The following is a 21,243-nucleotide window of genomic DNA, read 5'->3' on the forward strand; positions in this document are numbered from 1 at the left end:
TGCACTTATATGGATTAGGCCAGGGGTACCTTTCAAAGAGCAAACACGACTAATAGACAAAGAAGGGCGGTATGCACTGCTGACGGGGCTGTTAGAGGGTCAACCGCTACTCATAGGAAGTATATACGCCCCCAATGTAGAGCAAGAGCAATACTGGGATAGACTCATGAGCGTATTGGCGCACCATACGTCGACCCCGTGGCTCCTAGGCGAGACTACAATTGCACACTAGATATATACCTAGACAGATCGCACCTCCCACAGACGCACTCACCGGCATACAAACAAGCTGAGCGCTTCCGAAGATGGGTAGATAGATAGGCACTGATGGACGCCTGGAGGGCTCGGAACCCAACCACTAGACTCTACTCCTTTCACTCCATCCCACACGATTTGAGAGTCAGGCTTGACAGGTTTCTGTGCTCTGCGGTACTTCTGCCCAAAGTACAGCAAGCGGACTATTTGGGAAGGATAGTGTCGGATCACGATGCGCACACAGTGACCGTTAGATGGCGACAGCCCCATCCCCCAGTCCCAACGTGGAAGCTACCCCAAGAATGCCTCACTGACCCGGCATTCCGCCGAATTCATGGGGAATATATTCAGGAACACTTTCTTCGGAACGATGGCACGGCATCCTCCAGATCAATAGAATGGGATGCGTTTAAAGTCAGCGCCAGGGGACACTGCATCCAACAGGTGGTGGGGGTGAGGAGAGTGCTGGAAAGTGCCTTGCAAAATTGGAGGAACTGTCGAAAACCATAGACCAAGGCAAAGCCACACTAGCGCAACTGTCTGCAGCAAAATCCTCCCACGCTGAAAAGATGCGAGACCTGCGCAAATACAACTTTCGCGCCTATGCGGCTAAAACACACCGGGAGGGCAATAGGACGGGGTCACTCCTGGCTTGGTTAGTCAAACAGGACACAATGCCACACCTCATCACAGAACTTATAGACACAGACGGACAGCCCAAACACTCCCAAATTGACAAATTGCGCATATTTCATGAATACTACGCGGAAATATACCGGGCTCCACAGACTGAGATGCCACGAGAGCTAGCCCGATTTCTAGGCCCATCGCCCATGCCCGAAATCTCCCCCGCAGACAGGAAGGAATTGGACGGGAAGATCACACCCGCGGGCATAACACATGCGATCAGGTCTTTAGCGCGCAAGAAGGCGCTGGGAATGGACGGCTTTCCACTTGAGTATTATAGCACGTTTATGACCCAGATGGCGCCTCGGTTGGCTTCCGTATACGAGGAGGCATTAGGCAGAGAGATGCTCCCGGAATCGCTACGGACATCGATTCCTGAAACCGCACAGAGATCCCACACTCCCAGCATCCTACAGTCCGATAACGCTCTTAAATGGAGACTGCAAAATTCTAGGGAAAATCTTAGCCGATCGCTACAGTCAAATCCTTCTGGCTTTAGTGCACCCTGACCAGTGTGGGTTTGTCCCCCGACGCAATACCTCACATACCTTACGTAGACTGTTTCATATTCAAGACAGAGCAAAAGACCGATTCCCGCGAGCAGCGTGCCTGATCCTGGATCTAGAGAAAGCGTTCGATATCCTACTGTGGCCCTTTCTGTTCGCGGTCCTCCGGAGTATAAACGTCAGCCCCACGCTCATGGCGTATACTCAGCTCCTCTATAGAGAGCTCACTTCTAGGGTACGTGTCGGCAAATTTATATCAGCCCCATTCCCGGTGGCACGAGGGACCAGGCAGGGGTGCCCCCTTTCCCCTCTCCTTTTCGCTTTAGCGATGGAACCTCTGGCCATAAGATTGCGACGGGAGGGGGAGGCATGGGGGATTCCCATAGCAGATACAATCCATTGCGTGTCGCTATACGCAGATGATCTCCTGATCTATGTTCGTGACATTTCGGACGATCTCACCCCAATCTGGACAACGTTACAGGAGTTTGGAGAGGTCTCGGGACTTAAAGTAAATTGGGGGAAATCGACGATCTTTCCTCTTAGCGCCCATCTGGCGCCTCTGGAGATCACGGTGGGCACCCAGACACTGACGTGGAACGCGACGGCCCCCAGATACCTGGGAGTGCGGCTGCATCACTCCCCCGGGGACCTCTATGAGGGCAACCATCGCAAAGCGCTAGCGAGCTTGCGAACGGCGGTGGGCTTCTGGAAGACGTTACCATTGGCACCCATTGGGCGTGTAGCCATAGCAAAAATGATTATGGTTCCGAGAATGCTCTATTACTTCACAAATCTCCCGATCATCCCACCATGTTCCTTTTTTCAAGAACTAGACGCGCTGCTAGCAGCTCTGATTTGGGGCGGCAGTCGTCATAGAATAGCACTGCGTACGTTGTATCTGTCCACGACGGGCAGAGGCCTGGGAGCTCCATCCTTCGAATCATATTTCCTCACGGCACAACTCCAATGGCTGTCCCACTGGACAGCAGAGAGGCACGTGGGAGAAACAATAACCGAAGATGGCAGAATACAACTTCCTGCTATCAGACGAATGCTACTGCCAGGCACTAGACCGGCGCGCACACACCCGCTACAGGTTTCTGTAGCCCGCAAGTGTATGATGCGGGTGCACCGTATGTCGAAGGGGCGACCATTATACTCTCCACTGCTCCCCCTGGTGGGATTCCCCCAGAGGAGTGAATACTACACCGCGGGAGCCCTTCGGGTATGGACCGATCACGACGTAACAGAGATGGAGGCGCTGTTTCATGAAGGGCAACTGAAGACCTATGCCCAGATGGTCGAGTGGTATGACCTCCCACAAGGACAGTTTTTGCGGCACAGACAACTATTAGACAGTGGTCGCCAACACTGGAACCTTCGGGATGGGGAGCCCCTGACACACCCAGTGTTACACACGCTACTGCGAATGGGCGCGGGTAGACACTTAATCACGTGGCATTACAAAGCGATCCGGGAACTGACGGATGTCTCCCTGGACAGACTCCGACGGGCATGGGAGGACGTGGGTCGGGCATTCCACGATACGGAGTGGCGCCAAGCTTTGGAATATCCCAAAAAGGTATCCAGAAACACGCGATTCAAAAACATAAAGTTCAATATCCTACACCGGGCGTATCCCACACCGGATAAGCTACACCGGTTTTACCCCGATACACAATTCACGTGTCCCCGCTGCCAAGCATCAGAAGTGGACTTTAAGCACATGTTTTGGGTTTGCCCCTCCATACAGCTATTTTGGCACAGGGTACATCATACACTCCGAACAACGGTCAATCTCCCGAACATTTCCACATGGGAAGCATGCGCCCTGGGGATCTTCAGGAAAAAGAAATCTGCAAAATTACAATCGAGATTTGCATCCTTCGCCATCCTCTTAGCAAAGAGGAATATAGCCATGCATTGGAGGGCCCCTGCTGGGCCTTCAGAGGCAGCTTGGGCAGGGGCACTACTCAATTGGGGGGCAGCGGAGGAAGAGACCCTAAGAGAGGAAGAAGTAAAGGGCACACGAAACATCCAATATCTATGGAATGGGCGCAGCTCTTAATACGCTTTAAACAGGAGCGGACAGCAGGGGAAACACCGGAAGTAACGCAACCCCCACCCTGCACCCCACCCTCCCCATCTCCCACCACGCAGGACCCAACAATAGCGGTACAATAGGCAGGTAGGAGGACCGACTGGAAGAGATGGGCGGTGCCCCCGGGTCTATCGCTCACCCCTACGACGGCTCATTTCCCTCCACGATTGTCCCAGGACACACCTGTCGGACATGTAGCCAGTCAACACACCACCCGCCACAGCCGATCTTCCTTGCCCACCATATGTGTCCCCCCCCCCCCCCCACACTCCCCAGGTTTTTTTTTTTCTTCCCACGGTTCACAGTTAAATCCCCATCAGCAGTTCTGAAGCCGATTTACTCACCAAACGGAATAGATGATCAGACACATTATAGGGGAAGCCATATACAGATAGAAGAGGAGGGGACATGCTAACCCTCGCTACCATGTGACACAGCAGTCCAGTCGCAGCGGAACACATTACAGTCCACTGGAGCAAAACAGTAGTAGATTTATGATCTAAGCTATGTCAGTGTGTTCTGGGGACAAGACAATCAATGTAATTGCCCTTTGTAAACAGGGACGATACTTAAAAGGTGGCTCATCTGTGAAATATCTGATGTATCTCGTGGAATATTGTAATGCAAAACCCTAATAAAAAAATGTAAACAAAAATAATGATAATGACAATGATAATAGGAAAAACAACAAAAATATTGAATTGCTATGTATTCATTATTAATAAAATAACACTAAATCCGTTAAAACAACGAGATACATAACTGCACATAGGCCACGCATCATAGAAATAAATATTCGCTATATATATATTCACTTAAAAAACCATAGGTTTCACACATGTTATAGTTAGCTGGACATTTCACTCTTAAAAAACCAATGAAATTCCTCCGTTATAGTTAGTGCAGGCAACTATAACTCACACGACCGCAATCCTCTGCTGATGACGTCAGATATTACATCACTGTATTTAGACACTTATTTACCCATGTCTTCTTCCATTAATCTTTAGCTATACATATATTACAAATATTTATTTTTCATAAAGACACATATGTCATCAGTGATGTAATATCTGACGTCATCAGCAAAGGATTGCGGTCGCGTGAGTTATAGTTGCCTGCACTAACTATAACAGGGGAATTTCATTGGTTTTTTACGAGTGAAATGTCCAGCTAACTATAACATGTGTGAAACCTATGGTTTTTTAAGTGAATTTGCAAGGTTTTTTAAATGCTAATTCGTAATTATAACGTGTGTGAAACCTATGGTTTTTTCAGTGAATTTGTACGGTTTTTTAAATGCTAAGTTATGTATTTATGAATTTATTTATTTTTGAGGTTTTTCACCGTGCGCGCGCTGTGGGCGCTCGGTGCGCTTCGCGCACAGAGCACCCACGGTTCGCAGTGCGTGCCGTGCGCACCTCGCGATTTAAAAAAAAATGATAAATTTTTTTTTTCTCCCTTGGGGGTCCTTCTGTGACCCCCTGACAAAGGCTATGAGGTCAAGAACTGACCACTCTGCCCCCTTTTCACGTTCTCCACCTTTGTTTTTCACCCCCTCAGACTGCGAGAGACAAAATGGCGGCCGACACTTCCTGGTTTCGACCGATTCGAATGTTTACCGACATCTAACAACCAATCAGAATTGCGCTCGCGCACAGTGCGCGCTCGGTGCGCGCGTATAGATATTGATATGCTTTTAAATGCTATTTTCACAGGAAATACTGAACAGATTTACACCAGACCTCCAAAAGGCACTTCCTTGACCTTATGGCTACTTCTCTGCCAAATTTCACGTAATTCTGTTCAGCCGTTCGGGCTGTAGCTGCGAATAAAGGTCCTATGGAAAAATGCATGGGGAAAACGCGTTTTGGGACCCCCCCTTTTTCTCGGCCACCGCTTGACGAATCACCCCGAGACTTTCAGGGTAGGAGCTGAACGGAGCGCCCCATTTGTTTTGAAAATTTCGCGAGGATTCGTCAACCGGCGCCAAAGTTATTCTAAATAGAATTTTGAGATTTCCTATGGAAACTAGGTTGTAACTATCTACTGGCGACCGCCAGTAGATAATATATATATGGTATCGCTATCGTTTGCAATACTAGCGATGGGCAAGGCCAATTCTGAATACTTTATGATGCTGATAGCTATGTGGCGCTCTCCTTGCTAACGAGGCGCTTGCTTGTCCAGCATGTGTAAGGGCCCCTGTGGTGTGGGTCATTAACAGCATCGCCTGTAAATGTTTCCTTTCAGCGCGGGGGGAGCTTGGTACATGAATGGGGCCGCGGGGACTCTTAACACCCCGGCCCCACGCCTCCCCCTCCTGAAGGCAGACACCGATCAGGGCGCATGAATGAGAAAGGGGGATTGTTCTCCCTGGCGCCTCTCTGGGGTGCGCTGTCCGGATGAATATGCCTCCTTATCCCGTAGTCTTTTTGTCTACAGGTAATCACAACGCGTCCTGGTGTGAACCTGGGCTTCTATGGGAATTCACAAGGGCCTATTATCAAGCCCATTATTGCCGCTTTAGCTGCAGTTTCCTGCCGCTAAAGCGGCGATAATGTTATCGCCGTTCCTTGATAATATGGCCCTTTGTTTTTCATTTCTGTTCAAGAACTCACCGACTAGAGAAAATGCTGAACATTTAACACACGACATATAATTCTATGATATTCAGTTCTATATGAAATAAGAACCACGACTAAATCATAGTAGATGTGTTAGAGTCGGGGATCTCTGGTTGGCGCAAGGTTGCCCTTGTGTCAAGCAGGAACCCTCTCCTCCACGTCAGGGCGCAGGATAACCCCTCGCGAATGACCCTTGCTCACCCTCTAGGTGCGTGGCGTGAGCAGCCAAGGCGATTCCTCAGGCGTTGTTGGTTAAGCACTTACAATCGTACACACAGTAAATACATCAATCCCCCCAGAAACGGACACCAGACTTGGATATATATAAAAATACGATTATTTATGTAAAAATAAGGTATATATATCTCAACAGACTTATCACAAGACCAATAACGTTTTCGCTAGGCCACCAGGTTATACAGCAGGCAAATGTTCTTGGTTCGTAGTTTCAAATGGATAGTTCGTAGGTTCTTTACTTGTAGTTCCAGTACTCACAGAGATCGGTTCCTGCGAACGGGGAAATAAGGCGTTGCGGGCCCCGAGCCCGATACTGGAGCTTCTTTCGTGATGTGGAGAGTTGGCACAGGTCGGTGCGACTCTCAGCTTGGGAAGTGTTCTTGGGTCCTCAATCAGCAGGTGTGGGCACGTAGGCAGGCGCGGCCAGCGACCCTTTAGCACGGCGGTGCAGGAGGGTCTCCACAGCGGGGGCGGCGCGGCCTGAGATGTCCGGGGATAGCGAAGCGGGGTCGCAGGGCACGGTCAGTGCAGCTGGATGACCCGGCGTAGATCACAGTCGTCGGACGGCTTCCGGCAGGAGGGGTGATAGCGCGTTCAGTGCGCTCCAGTAGCAGGCGGTGACAGGGATGCAGGCGGCCTGGCCCGGGGACCGAGAGCGGCTCGGGACGGAGCGGGGCTCTCACGGGTTTGAGGCAGGCGAGCTTCTGGGTGTCACGGCCCTAGGAGGGGCGATGAGGGGCGCAGTCTCTTTTCCAGCGGGATGCACACACGGCTCGAATTGGAGGACGAGCAAAAGCACAGAGAACCCACTGTTCCTGGGGTTCAGTTCAGGGGGCAAGCTCAGATCAAGCCCTTGGAGAATGTTCAAGCACAAAGTAGCAAAGTCTTCTCAGTAAGTCTCTTCCTCTCCTTTCTCAGCAAGGCAAGCAGCAGGCCAGCTCCTCCAGCGTCTTCTTCTCCTTCTAGTCGGGCAGAGGTTCTTTGTGGTAAACAGGATTCTGATTTCTTAGGAGCCAGGCTCCTACTTTTATACCATGATTCTTTTGTTCTTTAGCGCCAGGGGGCCTAGGCCTGGCTCAGTCCAGTTCTGGAGCACTTTGTTATTGTGACTCTGCTCTTTCCTTTCAGCAGCAGGGCAGAGACATCAGCCGCCCCACAGGGGGTGGCGCCGGCTTTGTGGTGGCAGAGCACAGGTCTATTCAAGAGTCAAGGTGTACTCCTCCCACCCATCCAGGTGTAATCTCTCTACCCACCACCTGGCAGCCAACCTGTCTCTGGGGATCCCCCCACCCTGCTCCTTACTGTTGCTAGGCAGAACACACACACACAGCAGAGGCGGACTGAGATGGTCAGGTCAGTAAATACTAACTTTCTAAAAGTAGTATTTACAAACCCAGGATATTAAAATAAACTTGACTACAAGAAGTATTTTATTATTCTGAGTTCAGGCGTACCAAACTTGACATTCTACCATGCTCTCTGAGTCCACTGGGGTCACAGCGTTGGCGTGATCCCAGCAGCCCATTCTGGCCTATGGAGAGCAGGTAGCCTTCAATAGTGAAGAACGGAAAGGGCTGTAATTCACTACTAAGACATGCCACACACACCAGGGCATGTCTTACCTTATGCCTACAATGCACCCTGCCCTTGGGCCTACCAGAGGGGTGGCTAATATGTAGGTAAGGGAAGGTTTAGGGACTGGCAAGTGGGGGCACTTGCGCAGTCAGCGCGACGGTCCCGGACCGCGCACAGGGTCTGCGGTGGCCGACCCTAGACACATTTTACACGGCCGCTTCTGTGGGTGGCGCAACCAGCGCTGCAAGCCCACCAGCGGCATTGGCATTCACGAGCCCTGGCACCCCTGGTGCACTTTACTGGGGACTGACAGGGAATCCAATAAACCAATCGTGGACATCAATTACAGGTACACTTTACCTCAGGAGCACTTGCACTGCGGCACGGATTAGCCGTGGCGCAGTGCCCTGAGCGGACAACACCAGCAAAACAATCGAGGCACACCATCAAAAAGTGGAAGGGAAACTCACGCCAAGGTGCCAGGTCTAACAAGATGTAACCAAAGGATATACAAACACGGGTGTATATAAAAGAGAATTTTATCCTTCAAAAGTTCGTAAAGGGTACTTTAAGTTCAAACACACAATGTAACAAGAGGATATCTTAAACACTTGAATGATCCTACAATGTCACAGTTGTATACACTTTTCCTCATATAAATTATTTTCGAAAAGTCGACGTTTCGGTCTCTCACGCAATCGTCCGTGAGACCATCTTCAGGACTATTGTGTACAATATAGAGGACCCCTATTAAAACATGAAATAAACAATAATTACCGTCTAAATATAGAAATTCAAATTTTCACAAATCAATTGTAACACCCGTGACAATGAGTTTCAGATTATATACTTACAAATAAAAACACATCCAACATAATAACTTCATTCCTATTTATTCAATATCAAAGTTTCGCTAGACACAGTTTATATGTTATTTACAGTTCAAACAATAATATTAATTCATATGTATTGTTCACATGATATCATCTATCATACACAAATTATTGTTTTAGCAGAGATCGTGTAAGGAGCACGTCTGTTAATTAGCTTTTACAGATCCATACATCAATTAATTATGTTCAATCTATTTAAGCAGTGCATGTCTATTTAAATCTCAGCTTCAAGTTGTTCAGTTATTTTTAATGATGTCAATCTATTTATATCTAGGCTTCATGTTGTGACAGTCCTAAATATTCAACTATCTATCATGATTTCATGTTCATTTGTGTTTCAATTTAATGAACAGATACTCAAGATCGGTGAACTTTTTGCCAATCTACTGATTTAGTTGTGGTTCTTATTTCATATAGAACTGAATATCATAGAATTATATGTCACATGAAAGTCATATAGGAAAATAAATTAATCAGCAAGTGGTTGAAAACTCTTGTATTGAATGATAAATGGAAATAATATAACTAAGTATTGTAAACAAACCCCTTGAAGGCACTTTTACCCGTTTATCTGATTTTGCCCAGGCCCTCAAGGGAAGATTGGGTTTCCTATTATTTTTGATTGAACATTTAACACAGCAGACACGATCGTAAATGCATACATCTGCTAAGGCGCCACTTTCAATACTTGGAGCCAGGGGCCCACTCGCACTCCGAGGGTAGAGGGGTCTAGTTATGCCCCTGCCAAACCCTAAATAGTCCCTGGATATTAGTGCACATTATTATTACAGCCTATCTTTCACCCTGTCTTATACAATCCATTTCTTACCCATCTCTACACTACAATTTGGTACCAGATTTTAGTGTAGAGATGGGTAAGAAATGCTCCAGGTTAGTCCATCAGTAGTTCAGCAAAAGGGTTTATTTCCAGGATACAAAGTAAGGGAGCCCACGGCAGGGATGCTGGCACAGAAAGAGACCAACAGCAACTGTCGTGGAGGGACAGAACATAGGAGGACAGAATGTAACAAGGATTCCATAAGTAGAATACAGATAATTAAAGGAGCCATGTAAAATATAAATGACATACCACATGTAAGTCCTACGCAGTGGAATTCCTGAGCGTTGGTTGGACTCCCAGCACCCTTTCTCCACCACTCTGCAAATGCGACTACTAGTTAAAGTAGCATATTTCTGCACCTCTGACTTAGAGGTAGTTTTAGTTCCCCTGCCCTATTATGTACTAGGGCCTTACAGAGGAGGTCATGCTAATCACAGGGGTACCCCAACGCATAGTGTTCCCTAGTGTATGTCGGGGTTTTCACTGTATTCTAAGTGTCTCTTAGCATAGCACTGGCTCTAGGTCTGGTTAGTCAGAGTCAGTTACCACCCGTACCCGTCTTAAAACGTTGTGGACACAGGATGATTTTGAAACAAGACCTCTTTCTGCTCCTCTGTTGGTTCTTTCTGCACATGTCTTGCTTCTTCCTGCACTTTTCTTCAACTTTGTGGACTTCTGTTGCTTCTCTCTGCATTTCTTTTGCTTCTTTCTGTACGTTTTTTCTTCTTTCTTCACATGTCCTACTTCTGTAGGCATAGTTTGAAACTAGCATTTAAAAAGCCTTTGAAATTCACTTAAAAAACCATAGGTTTCAGGCACGTTATAGTTAGAAATTAGCATTTAAAAAACCTTTGTGTGAGAAGTTGGCCTGGCATATGCTGTCCACTACTTATAGGGGACACCTTGCACTAGTCCAATTCGACTCTTATGGTGATAGGTTAAAAGACAACCTTTAAAGAAAGCTATCCTAGTGGTAGCTGTGGAGAGCAGCCTTCAGGCTAAGTCTTGAAGGAGTGTTAAGCTTATTGTTTGACCATAGATAACCTCTTGAATAACCAAATGAAAGAGTAGTCCACACAGGTATATATATAAAATATATGTATTTATTCTAAGAATAATCCCACTAGTCTCTTTATGAAACTGGAGGTAAAGATACAATTCAAACAAGCATTGATAGTTACAATAAATAGCACTGGAATCATAGGGCCCCAGGGGGGGACCAAACCATATATTAAAAAAGTGGTATATGAACCACGACAATTCTACAGACAGTGCCTAGGGCACTTAGGGTCGCTGTCCCCTTAAGAAACCACCCAAGGTAGTGAGGAAGGGGACCCACGGGAGACGCGTGCAGTGGTATAAACTACTGTCGGGATCTCTATTAAACCCTATGGAGAATGTCGCGGTTGGAAATTGCAAGAATTAAAACACTTCTAGCAGGAGTTCAAGTTCAGCAGCTTAGAGTTAAGCCCACACCCATGACAGTACCGAGGTACCACTGTTACCTGCCCCAGGGAAGCCGGGTGCATAGGTCGTTTTCGATGTCGGGTCGCGATCTCGTTTTCAATGGAAAAAGGTGAAGAACTGCTGCTGGCGTGAAGCGTCATCGATGTCGTGCAGATTGAAGATGTAGATCTTGAAGGTAAGGACCTGAAAGCTGAGGGGACAGAGTCTGGGTCACAGCACAGTGACCAGGGGGCTCAGGAGAAAGAGCCCTTCAATGTCGGGTGCTTCGAGGTGGAAGATGGGTAGCTTGGATCGTCAGCCACGGGGTCCAGGAGGCTTCAAGGAAGGCCAGCTTCTGGAGGGCAATTGTCCCACAAAGGATGAAGGCCGCTGCGGTGTTAGTGTCCGGATTGTATCCACTAAGCCTTGGCAACCGCAACCCACGCAAGGATCACAAAACAGCTATGGTGCAGTCCCACGAGATCTGAGCAAGGTCTCCAGCAAGGAGACTGTAGAGCAGGCCTGGAGCAACAAGGGGAGCCCTTTTAAGTGAATATTGACCTCCGCTAGGGCCCACCAGTTGAGAGACAAGGGACCGCAGGAGGAAGCAATTTGGCATGCGCAAAGATGCGCCCACAGGTCGTCGGTGCAGGCTAGGGCATCGATCTTTGGCACAGATGATGCTGAGAGGTTGGCTCAATAATGGGCCAAAGCACAACTTCCCCACTGGTCGGGGTCATGTGCTATGCAAGAGGTGGCCTGAGTCCTGGGGTATTGGGGATCTCGGCACCCACGGGGTCCACGGTGCTAAGCTTGGCTGTGCACACTCACTAGCCTCTGGGATGCTTGGAAATCTACCTCAAGGTAGGCAGAAGTCTTCGATGTTTGTAGGAGCAGCAGAGTTCCAACCGGGTCACTTGCAGTGTTTCAGGTGCCTGCCAAGCAGGGGGGTAACTCCTTTACCCCAAGGGAGATTTCTTCATTCAGATGTGCGGCAGCAAGTCGAAGGTTCTAGTCTGTGAAGTCCAAGATTAATCTGAGGTTCTGGGGACCCTGTATTCACCTTTATCCAAGGATTAGGGGAGTGTCTAGATCAGAGCCCACCAATGAGAGTTCAGGCGGGAAAGGGTGGCTACACCCTCTCCCCTTTGTGTATTTTCCCGCCTGGGCAGGGGACAGGATGCCCCTGAACCGGTTTGAGGCAGTGTATGCAGAAATAAGCACTGGAGAAGCCTACGTGCAAGTCTGAAAGACATCCTATTGTGCACCCACCCAGTTCCAATCCACATAGTCTGTCTGGGGAGGTGGGAGCACCTCCCTGCTACAAGATCCCTATTGTCCAGCTGCTGTGGCTGGAGTTCTGCCCAGCAACAGGCAGCCAGAGTCGTGTGGGTGGCGGGTAGCATCCATTTTGTACTACGTGTGCACTTTTAAATTGGTGTCTAAAATCTGCCGCTTTTACCATATCGCCCCTCTAGCAGGGGGGAATCATGCCCTCACTCCCATGGTTGGATTGGGGGTATGATTCCTACATGTTTGACACCAAACACGACATGGTTCTGTGCAGCCACTCTCAAGTTATCACGCTATCGCGATTTACTTATAATGCGGTTAAGAGTATATGGTATGGCTGCACTACAAACAACCCAGCAATAGTTTTACGAAGGATGCAGAGGGGCCCTACTCAGGTAGGGGTTCCCCCTCACACATATCTCAGCACCCTGCCTTGTTGGATTAGCAAGACCTGCCTCGGGGGTGACCTATGAGGATATATGTGTTGTATTAAGTGGGATACCTATATCCCTGTAAGGGGCCAAGCACCACCTTACCCAGACTACAGTAGTGGTCTGGTGGTGTCAGTTTGTATGGCTGTCCCAGGGGTGGGACAATAAGTGCTGCAGCCCTGGGTAGGCCTCTGAGGGACCCATGCCCTGGGTACCTAGGGTACCATCTACAAGGGGCTGATAGGGTGTCCTCAGTATCCAATTGGTATGTACCTAGGGTACTCACATCAGTTTAGAGAGGAAGCAGATAGGTTGGGGTCCTGGATAGCAGGGCCACAGCCTGGCTAGAGTCAGAAAACAGTCAAAACATCAGCAAAAAGTTGGGGGCAACTATGCAGTCGATGCCTCTCTCCTACACTTTGAAATTCACTGAAAAAACCATAGGTTTTAGGGAAAGTTATAGTTAGTTGGACATTTCACTCGTACAAAACCAGAGAAATTCCCCCGTTATAGTTAGTTCAGCTAACTATAACTCGCGCCCCCGCAATGCACTGCTGATGACGTCACATATTACATCACTCATGACATGGTCAGTGACATCACTGATGACATCTCAAATGACATCACTGATGACATCATCCATGTGATAATTTAATACATCTTCTAACACCCTAATATAACCTTTGATACACACACTCTAAATTACAGACTGCCATTCTCAAAACCATAGACACTCCAACACCAATAACTACATACCCGCTCACTGATTCTTAGGTTTACACACACATCTACTCACTCATCCGTACAGTCACTCATACTTTTGGTCATTCAGTACAGGACTATCATATGCACTCATACACCTATATAGACACTCACACATCGCCACTCATCCATAGAGGTACTCACACACCTAGTCAGTCATGCAAATAATTAACCACACTGCCATTTACTCACCTATACAGTTATACACACACCAGCTCACTTACTCATACAAATACTAGCACATTCTTACACTCTTATACAATCACTGATACAAGCACACACATCCATACAGCCACTCTCACAATCACACACTCTCACTTATAGCCATTTATATACTACAACACACATATATACTGTCTTTCACATATGTAGTTACTCACACATGTACCACTGAGATATACATTCCCTCACTAACACACCCATACACACACTCACCAACCCATACAGTCCATCACAGATGCACTCTTGAAACCATGCACCCAGTGAATCACCCACTCACATATCTATGCACAGAGTCACACACACCCCACCCACACAAACACTCAGGCCCCCATACAGATACTCAGACAACCAATCAATAACCCATATAGACACTCATGTAGCTATTCACAAGCCCATGCAGCCGCTTACACAACAACAGACAGACGGATGCAAACATTCACACAGTTTAGTCACTAACCCATGCATTCAGTAAGATACTTTTAATCACTCACTTATAGAGTCAGTCACGCACCTACTAAATCATCCATTCAGACACTTATACACCCACTCATTCTTCAATACGCCTTTCCCCATATATATTAAACATATTTAAACTTTACAGAAACACACAGTCACTGGATGATGTCATCAGTGATGTCATTTGAGATATCATCAGTGATTTCACTGACCATGTCATGAGTGATGTAATATGTGACGTCATCAGCAGTGCATTGCGGGGGCATGAGTTATAGTTAGCTGAACTAACTATAACGGGGGAATTTCTCTGATTTTGTATGAGTGAAATGTCCAACTAACTATAACTTTCCCTAAAACCTATGGTTTTTTCAGTGAATATATATATATATATATATATATATATATCATTCTGCAGGAAATAAAAGTTATATCACCCAATGGGACTTAACGCTGTAGTCAGGGGTGAAGGGGTGTCATTAGACATAATATTGTATCAGCCAGCAGCTGAGATTGCCATAGTCACTGGCAACAATTGTCACTATGCTGACAGGAATGCACAACCCTATTTATTTTAGTGCAGTTGTTAGTTGCTAACTGCAAAGTAGGTGTATGTAACCTCAAATTAATTAAAACATGTTAAATTCAGATATAAATGATAAATGTAAGGTTCCCATCAACACAATAATGGCTAACAATTAAACTAATTGTACAGCACAGGCAGGAAGGACTAAAAGTATAACATGCAATTAATTGATGCTAACTTGATAAATACATAAAATATACACCTTTCACTCACCATAGGAACCTGGCCATATTTTTTCTCATAGATTGGAATAGTTTTACTCTTCAGCTTTTCCAACACTTCTTGCAATGCCTCAATCTGTGAAATGTAAGAATAAGAAGTTGAAGCTCCTTTAAAAATTGAACATTATGTCAAAGACAGAGACACCTAAGCTAGGGCGTTACTAGATTATAGAATCAGTCTATATAATCTTGGCTAGGAAGATTGGTGGTCGGCCAGTGGTTCATGACCATGAAGAAAGCATCCTCCCTGTGCAGATCATTCTTGGGAGAGTCATTAAAAAACCAAGAGCCCACACAATAGGAGAATAATAAGCAAAATACTAGGTATTTAAGAACATCAAATTCTGAGACGGGATGAATGAATAATATGAACAAGAGGGAACAAAACTCTCATGACTTGTGTGTATAAGATATAGACCAGTACTTATGAAAGCTAAGGATCTGATTTCTCTCTCGGTCTTCTCTACTTCACCAGATCATGGGATCCTAAGCAAATCACTTTGGGGCATATTCACAAACTTTATTTTGTAGTATGTTTTGTAGGAATACACTAATACTGTCCACTTACTACGAAATGCTATTCACAGATCTACATACAGAGGTCTCCACCACCACCTCTTCCATCTTTTCTGTGGAGAGATCTACGCCCTGCGTGTAGAGTCTTCCTACATGTGCACATACACTTTTGTAGAAAATGTTCATAGAATTGGGTAGCTAGAAAATGGGGAACAACACTCAATGAGAGGGGTTTAGTGAGGGTTACGGAATGGAAATTGGGGTGGAGCTTAGTGAAGAACAATCACCCACCCAACAAAGAGTAAGCCCATTCATATTCACAAACTTCACTTTTAAAGTTAATGCAGCCAAAAAGGACCAACAAAGTAAAAAAATGTAATCCAGCTCAGACCTAGAGTAAGTGTAGCCACACATATGGTCAACCACTGGTACTGCAGCACCCTACTACAGAAAGTAATGGAGGTGGGAACTGAACAAGCACGCCACAAGAAATAATGTTAAAAAAATATATACATTTCAACTTGCTAAATATATATAATATCTAAGATGGATTTTGACAATCCTCCAGGGCACCCCCTCATACTCGGTACATGAAGAATTAGGCACTAAGTATATAACGAATTTGGTGGCGGTTAAACCTCTGTTGTGCTGGGTGAAGATTTGGTCTAGTGAGGAGGCAGGGTTTAGCCGATTATAATTCAGGACTGCCTCTCACTCGACCATGCACTCAAAACCCCATGGTTAACTTATGTGAAGGAGACCCTCACGGCCCTAGGTAGAGCTGATATTTTTTTGAGACATGATTTAGTGAAGCCACAGGATAAGAAATTAGTTATAGAATTGTTCTTCAAATACGTTAAGGTTTCCCGTGAGGGTAAGGAACTTAGCACACCCATAGTAAGAGGACACGTTTTAGTTAAGTCTGTCCAGGGCATGGAGCCTTATCTCTCTGTTTTAATGAGTGTCTATGATAAATTTTTAATTACCAGTTTTAGATTGAATTTGCTCCATCAACTACTGGCATCCCTGGCTGGTTTTGTCTCACACATAGAGGATAGAGGTCCCTGTGGCTGCAACAATAGGTCTTCACAGGATACCCTACATTTTGTATTCCTTTGTAAATATTTTACGTATCCCAGGCGATTGTTTCTAAAACCGCTTTTAAAAGAACTGAGATTTAGGCACGCTCGTGTTGCTCCAGTGTATTTGCAACTTCTGGCTAATGTTCGCACGCTTTTTATTGTTACTAACTTATTAAGAGCTGGATCAAGATCTAAAAAATCTAGATGTGACTAAAGGATATAAGGTCATTTGCGATGTTGCACATTTTGTGATATGTGGTTTCAAATTAATTTGATGGTGATTTTAGTCTTGGATTCTTTTATGGCTGTGATTACTGCTGAATAAAGATTATTTATTTATTATTATTATATATATATATTGATTTAATTTACTTAAAAAATATATAGATGATTAAATGTTTCATTTTAAGATATTTGTATAGCTTTTTATTTTAAATATTAAATGTTAGTTTAAAAATAATGAAATGAATTGAAATTAATACTTTTAGTAACTTTGAATATATGATAAATAAATATAAACATTTTACTTTAGGTATTTTTTAAATACATCTAAAAAAATAGTTTAATATATTTAAACTAATTACATTTTTAATTCAAAATTAAATTAATAGGGCTGTAGTATGTTTTACATTTTTTTCTACATTTCAAATAAATAGAAAATTGATTGACATTAATATGTAATGTAAAAATATTTTCACTATTTTTTATTTTCTAAGCATTATCTATAATTTCCCTATGCTTTGCCAAAGAAGATCCCCTGTTGCGGAGTTCTCTGTCAAGGATGCTTAATGTAAAGTATGCTTATACAGCCCTCCACCCCTAAACTGAGAAGGTGGACAAATGTAAGTTAACTATTTTTAGCAACTTTAGTCATGGGTATGGTGAATAGTCAAAAGTAGTAAAGTTACTACATAGAGCAGAGGTCTTCAAACTGTGAGGCGCGCCCCGCTGGGGGGCGTGGATGGGTTCCCAGGGGGGCGCTAATGCCTCTGAAAGTACATGTAAATGAAGATGGCCTGGAAGTGCAGCGATCTTTATTTGCTGCATTTCCAGGCCGTCTTCATTTACACCCAGGCCTTGAAGTGAAAGTGACAACTGTTATCAGAGTGCGGTGGGGTCGGGGGTCAGTGAGTGTGCTGGCAGGATCAAAGAAGTTTCAACAAAAAAAAAAAGGGCAAGTGTTTTGTGTTATGACAGTCTTTTAAGTGTGTATAAAATAATACAATAACAGAATAATTGAAAAATAAATGCAAGTTAAACTGACTGATGATGAATGCACTCTTTTAGGTTATGAAACCACAGTTTGCAACTACCATCACTGCAAATGTGTGTGTATGTGTGTTAGCATTTTGAGCACAGTTATGGCTTTCCTGCATTTGCCACATAATCCATCATCTGCTGCATGATTTGCAGATTAAAAAAAAAAACACGTTTCGAGCTCAAACGGCAGCAGCAACACGTTACCTTGCAGCGGAAAGCCCTTTCTAAAGGTTGACTGGTCACCTTTCTGTTGCTTATTGCTATATGTGGGTGTTAAAGTGGTACTACTGAGGGGAAATATATGCCAGGACACTGTTAACAAGTCGAAAAATGGCAAAATAAAGCTTTCACAAAATAGGCAAGATTATACAGCATTATTCGCCTCTGCTTGTTGCAAAATTTGTCCGTCTCTTGCCACATAATTCCAGTGGTCCTATTTATAGTGCTATGAGGTCCCAGCCTGTAGCAGAAAGCATTCTGAATATGGAAGTCATTATTTTAAAATAGTATTTAAATAGTCTAAACTAGGCTGCTGTTGCAGCAAAATGATGCAGTGATTGAGGTAAAACAAGTTCTTACATAATGTACTTTTTAGTAATAAGTAATACAACTGTATCTAATGCAGACATTTTTGTAAGTGCCTCCACTATTCCAAATCTCAGCTAACACCCATGCATTACATCTCAAAAAGAATAAATCTTTGCCGCCATGAAGCTTTAAGCAGAGCCTCTGGAATAATTCAGTGGGAGAGGACCACATTATGCTGCAGGGTTGACTAAATAATGCAACAAAAAAAAGGTTAATTATGCTGCACATTTTGTGGTTAGCATTACTTCATTATTTTGCTATTTTAACTCATGGTAACGCTGTCAAGGGAAATATTTCATCTCACCCAAATACAGCCGTAAGCAACTACAAGATTGCCAGTCAATCTTTGCAAAGGGCCTCCCACTGCTGCGGAACACTTTGCCTCGTTTTAAGTAACTTTTGTTCCGTTTCAGCTAAAATCAAGTTTTTTTTGTTGGAATCTGCAAATGATGGATTATGTAGCAAATGCGGTAAACTCATAATTATGTGCAAAAATAATACTGCTGCAGAAACTCATAATTCCAGTGGCCCTGGCTTTATGTGACTCAATCAATTAATGGATTGCTTCTTTTTCAACTTTCTGCACTACCACCACACCCCAAAGTCAATATTAACCATTCTGGAGCAGTTTTTTGTGTGAAAGCTGAGCCCATGGGGTGACAGGTAGAAGGCCAGCAGGGTTGCATTCAGATGCAGAGCCCTAATCCTCTCGACTACTGGAGCCTCACAGTAATGGTCCAGGAGACAGAGGAAAGGAGTGAGATTTATTGATATTGTCAAAGAGAAGGCCCAGAATAGGGAGCACTGTATGGGGACTCATTTTTATGTTTACTAATGGCCAGAGACAGCTCCTTGAGAGAAATACTTCAAAGAAGGGGACCATATAAGTGGTCTCTTTTTTCATTTCTTTTTAAAAAGGCCATTCATTAGTGAAGCTGGTACTGCTGCCAGGTGTGTAAGTGGCCACTGCTGGTTATCATTAGGGAAGCACATGAAGCAGGACTGGGGCTCAGGGGTTTGTGGGGCCCACTGCATCACAATGATGACAGTTTACCTTTAAAAAAAGGGGCATGGCAGAATATTTTTCTTTCTAGCATTAGGGCCGAAGTGATGATCCGTCAAGGTGGGGAAGAGGTAAAAGATGCAAAGGAGAAAACCTGCTACTCAGGACTGCAGTTATGAGAAATGCAGCAGGTGTAGTTGCATTGGGGTCCAAGAGTGGGAGGGGCTCACAGCACCCCAATAATGGGGGTTAAGTATGTTTGGGATAATACATGTTTTTGTTTGATGCTTTTGCTGTTTTAGAAAACTCATATTTAGTGAGGTTTATAAGCTATAGAAAAAGTACTCCTGAAATCATCTCATAAGCACCACTCCCTATACGCACCCATTTCCCTCCTACTCCCCCAATCCTTGCCATAATGTTTTGGAGGGGGGGGCCTGACTTCGAAATATTTTGCTTAGGGGGGGCTCTGAGCAAAAAAGATTGAAGACCTCTGACATAGAGTAAGAGGAAATTTGCACATATGAATGTACTCATGTGTAAATGTATCTGTGATCATTGATCCCTTTATTTCCAAGATACAATCTAAATCTTCAATTTCAATTTTCCTCCTAAACCAAGAGCTATAAATTATTGCCAAGGAGGTTTTTTTGCTATTTATATAGGGTTTTTGTTCTCACTGGGATCCTCTTGAGTAGACACTTAACATCTGTCACATTTATTATTCTGTGCAGAATAGTATTACGGCAACTGGGAGGAGTTGCCTTTTCCTTTGGCCATCAAGAAGACTCAACTGACATCCTCAGCATCCAGTCCTTTACAAATGGCTTTGCAGAGGCTGTGAAACCCACAGTCTTGAGTTCCAGTTTTGCCATGTCTACTAGAATGAATCATGTGGAGTTGGGCAAACCAATGTTCCCTTAGCTGCCAAAACTGGAAGTGTTTAAAATATGGTGACTACTAGTATATGGTGCTGCATAACAATTATTAAATGGTTACATATTTGTACAAATTGTGGGCTATGTCAAAAACTTACAAGAATTTTGGGGAACCTCTAAGAATCAGTAATGTGAAACAAATTTGATTTCCTTATAGTCAAAGAAACGTTTTTACATCTCAAGACCTCAATTATTGAAAGTGGTACAATTTCAGCTCTAAATATTTAATTCTATGACTGACAGATTTCAGCACTAAACTTTCCAAACTACCTACTTAAATTCAAAATCTCTCACTGTAGGTAGTTTGGAAAGTTTAGTGCTGAAATCGGTCAGTCATAGAATTAAATGTTTAGAGCTGAAATTGTACAGCCACTTTCAATCATTGAGGACTTGAGATGTAAACGTTTCTTTGACAGATTTCAACACTAGACTTTCCAAACTACCTACACTGAGAGATTTTGAATTGAAGTAGGAAGCATTTAGAGCTGATTGATGGAATACCATGGGTAATTAAATGCTTGAGCATCTAACTTTGATATACTGGTAAAATAAATTGATTTTGAACTTTATTTAAAGCAAGGAGAATATATTTTTCGTGGCAGAATAGAGGCATCTGGTGATCTCAAGCACTAAATCTGCTCAAGAGTAAAATGTTTGTGAGGGGATCCTGGTCCCCACTACTCCACTGACACTGCATAGTAAGAGGTAGAAGCAGCG

At 44.6% G+C, this 21,243-nt stretch overlaps 1 protein-coding gene across 1 annotated transcript in view; it reads right to left on the minus strand.

Moving 5' to 3' along the window:
• The window catches only part of CARTPT (CART prepropeptide), a 38,072-nt gene that overhangs the window by 14,420 nt on the left and 2,409 nt on the right, over positions 1 to 21,243 (minus strand). Inside the window, exon 2 of the mRNA XM_085640747.1 lies at positions 15,132 to 15,215. Within this exon, the coding sequence (XP_085496873.1) occupies positions 15,132 to 15,215 (84 nt within the window). The remainder of the gene's footprint in view (positions 1 to 15,131; positions 15,216 to 21,243) is intronic.

This window comes from Triturus cristatus, chromosome 2_1, assembly GCF_964204655.1.
Source record: "Triturus cristatus chromosome 2_1, aTriCri1.1, whole genome shotgun sequence".
In the NCBI taxonomy this organism is placed as follows: Eukaryota; Metazoa; Chordata; class Amphibia; order Caudata; family Salamandridae; genus Triturus; species Triturus cristatus.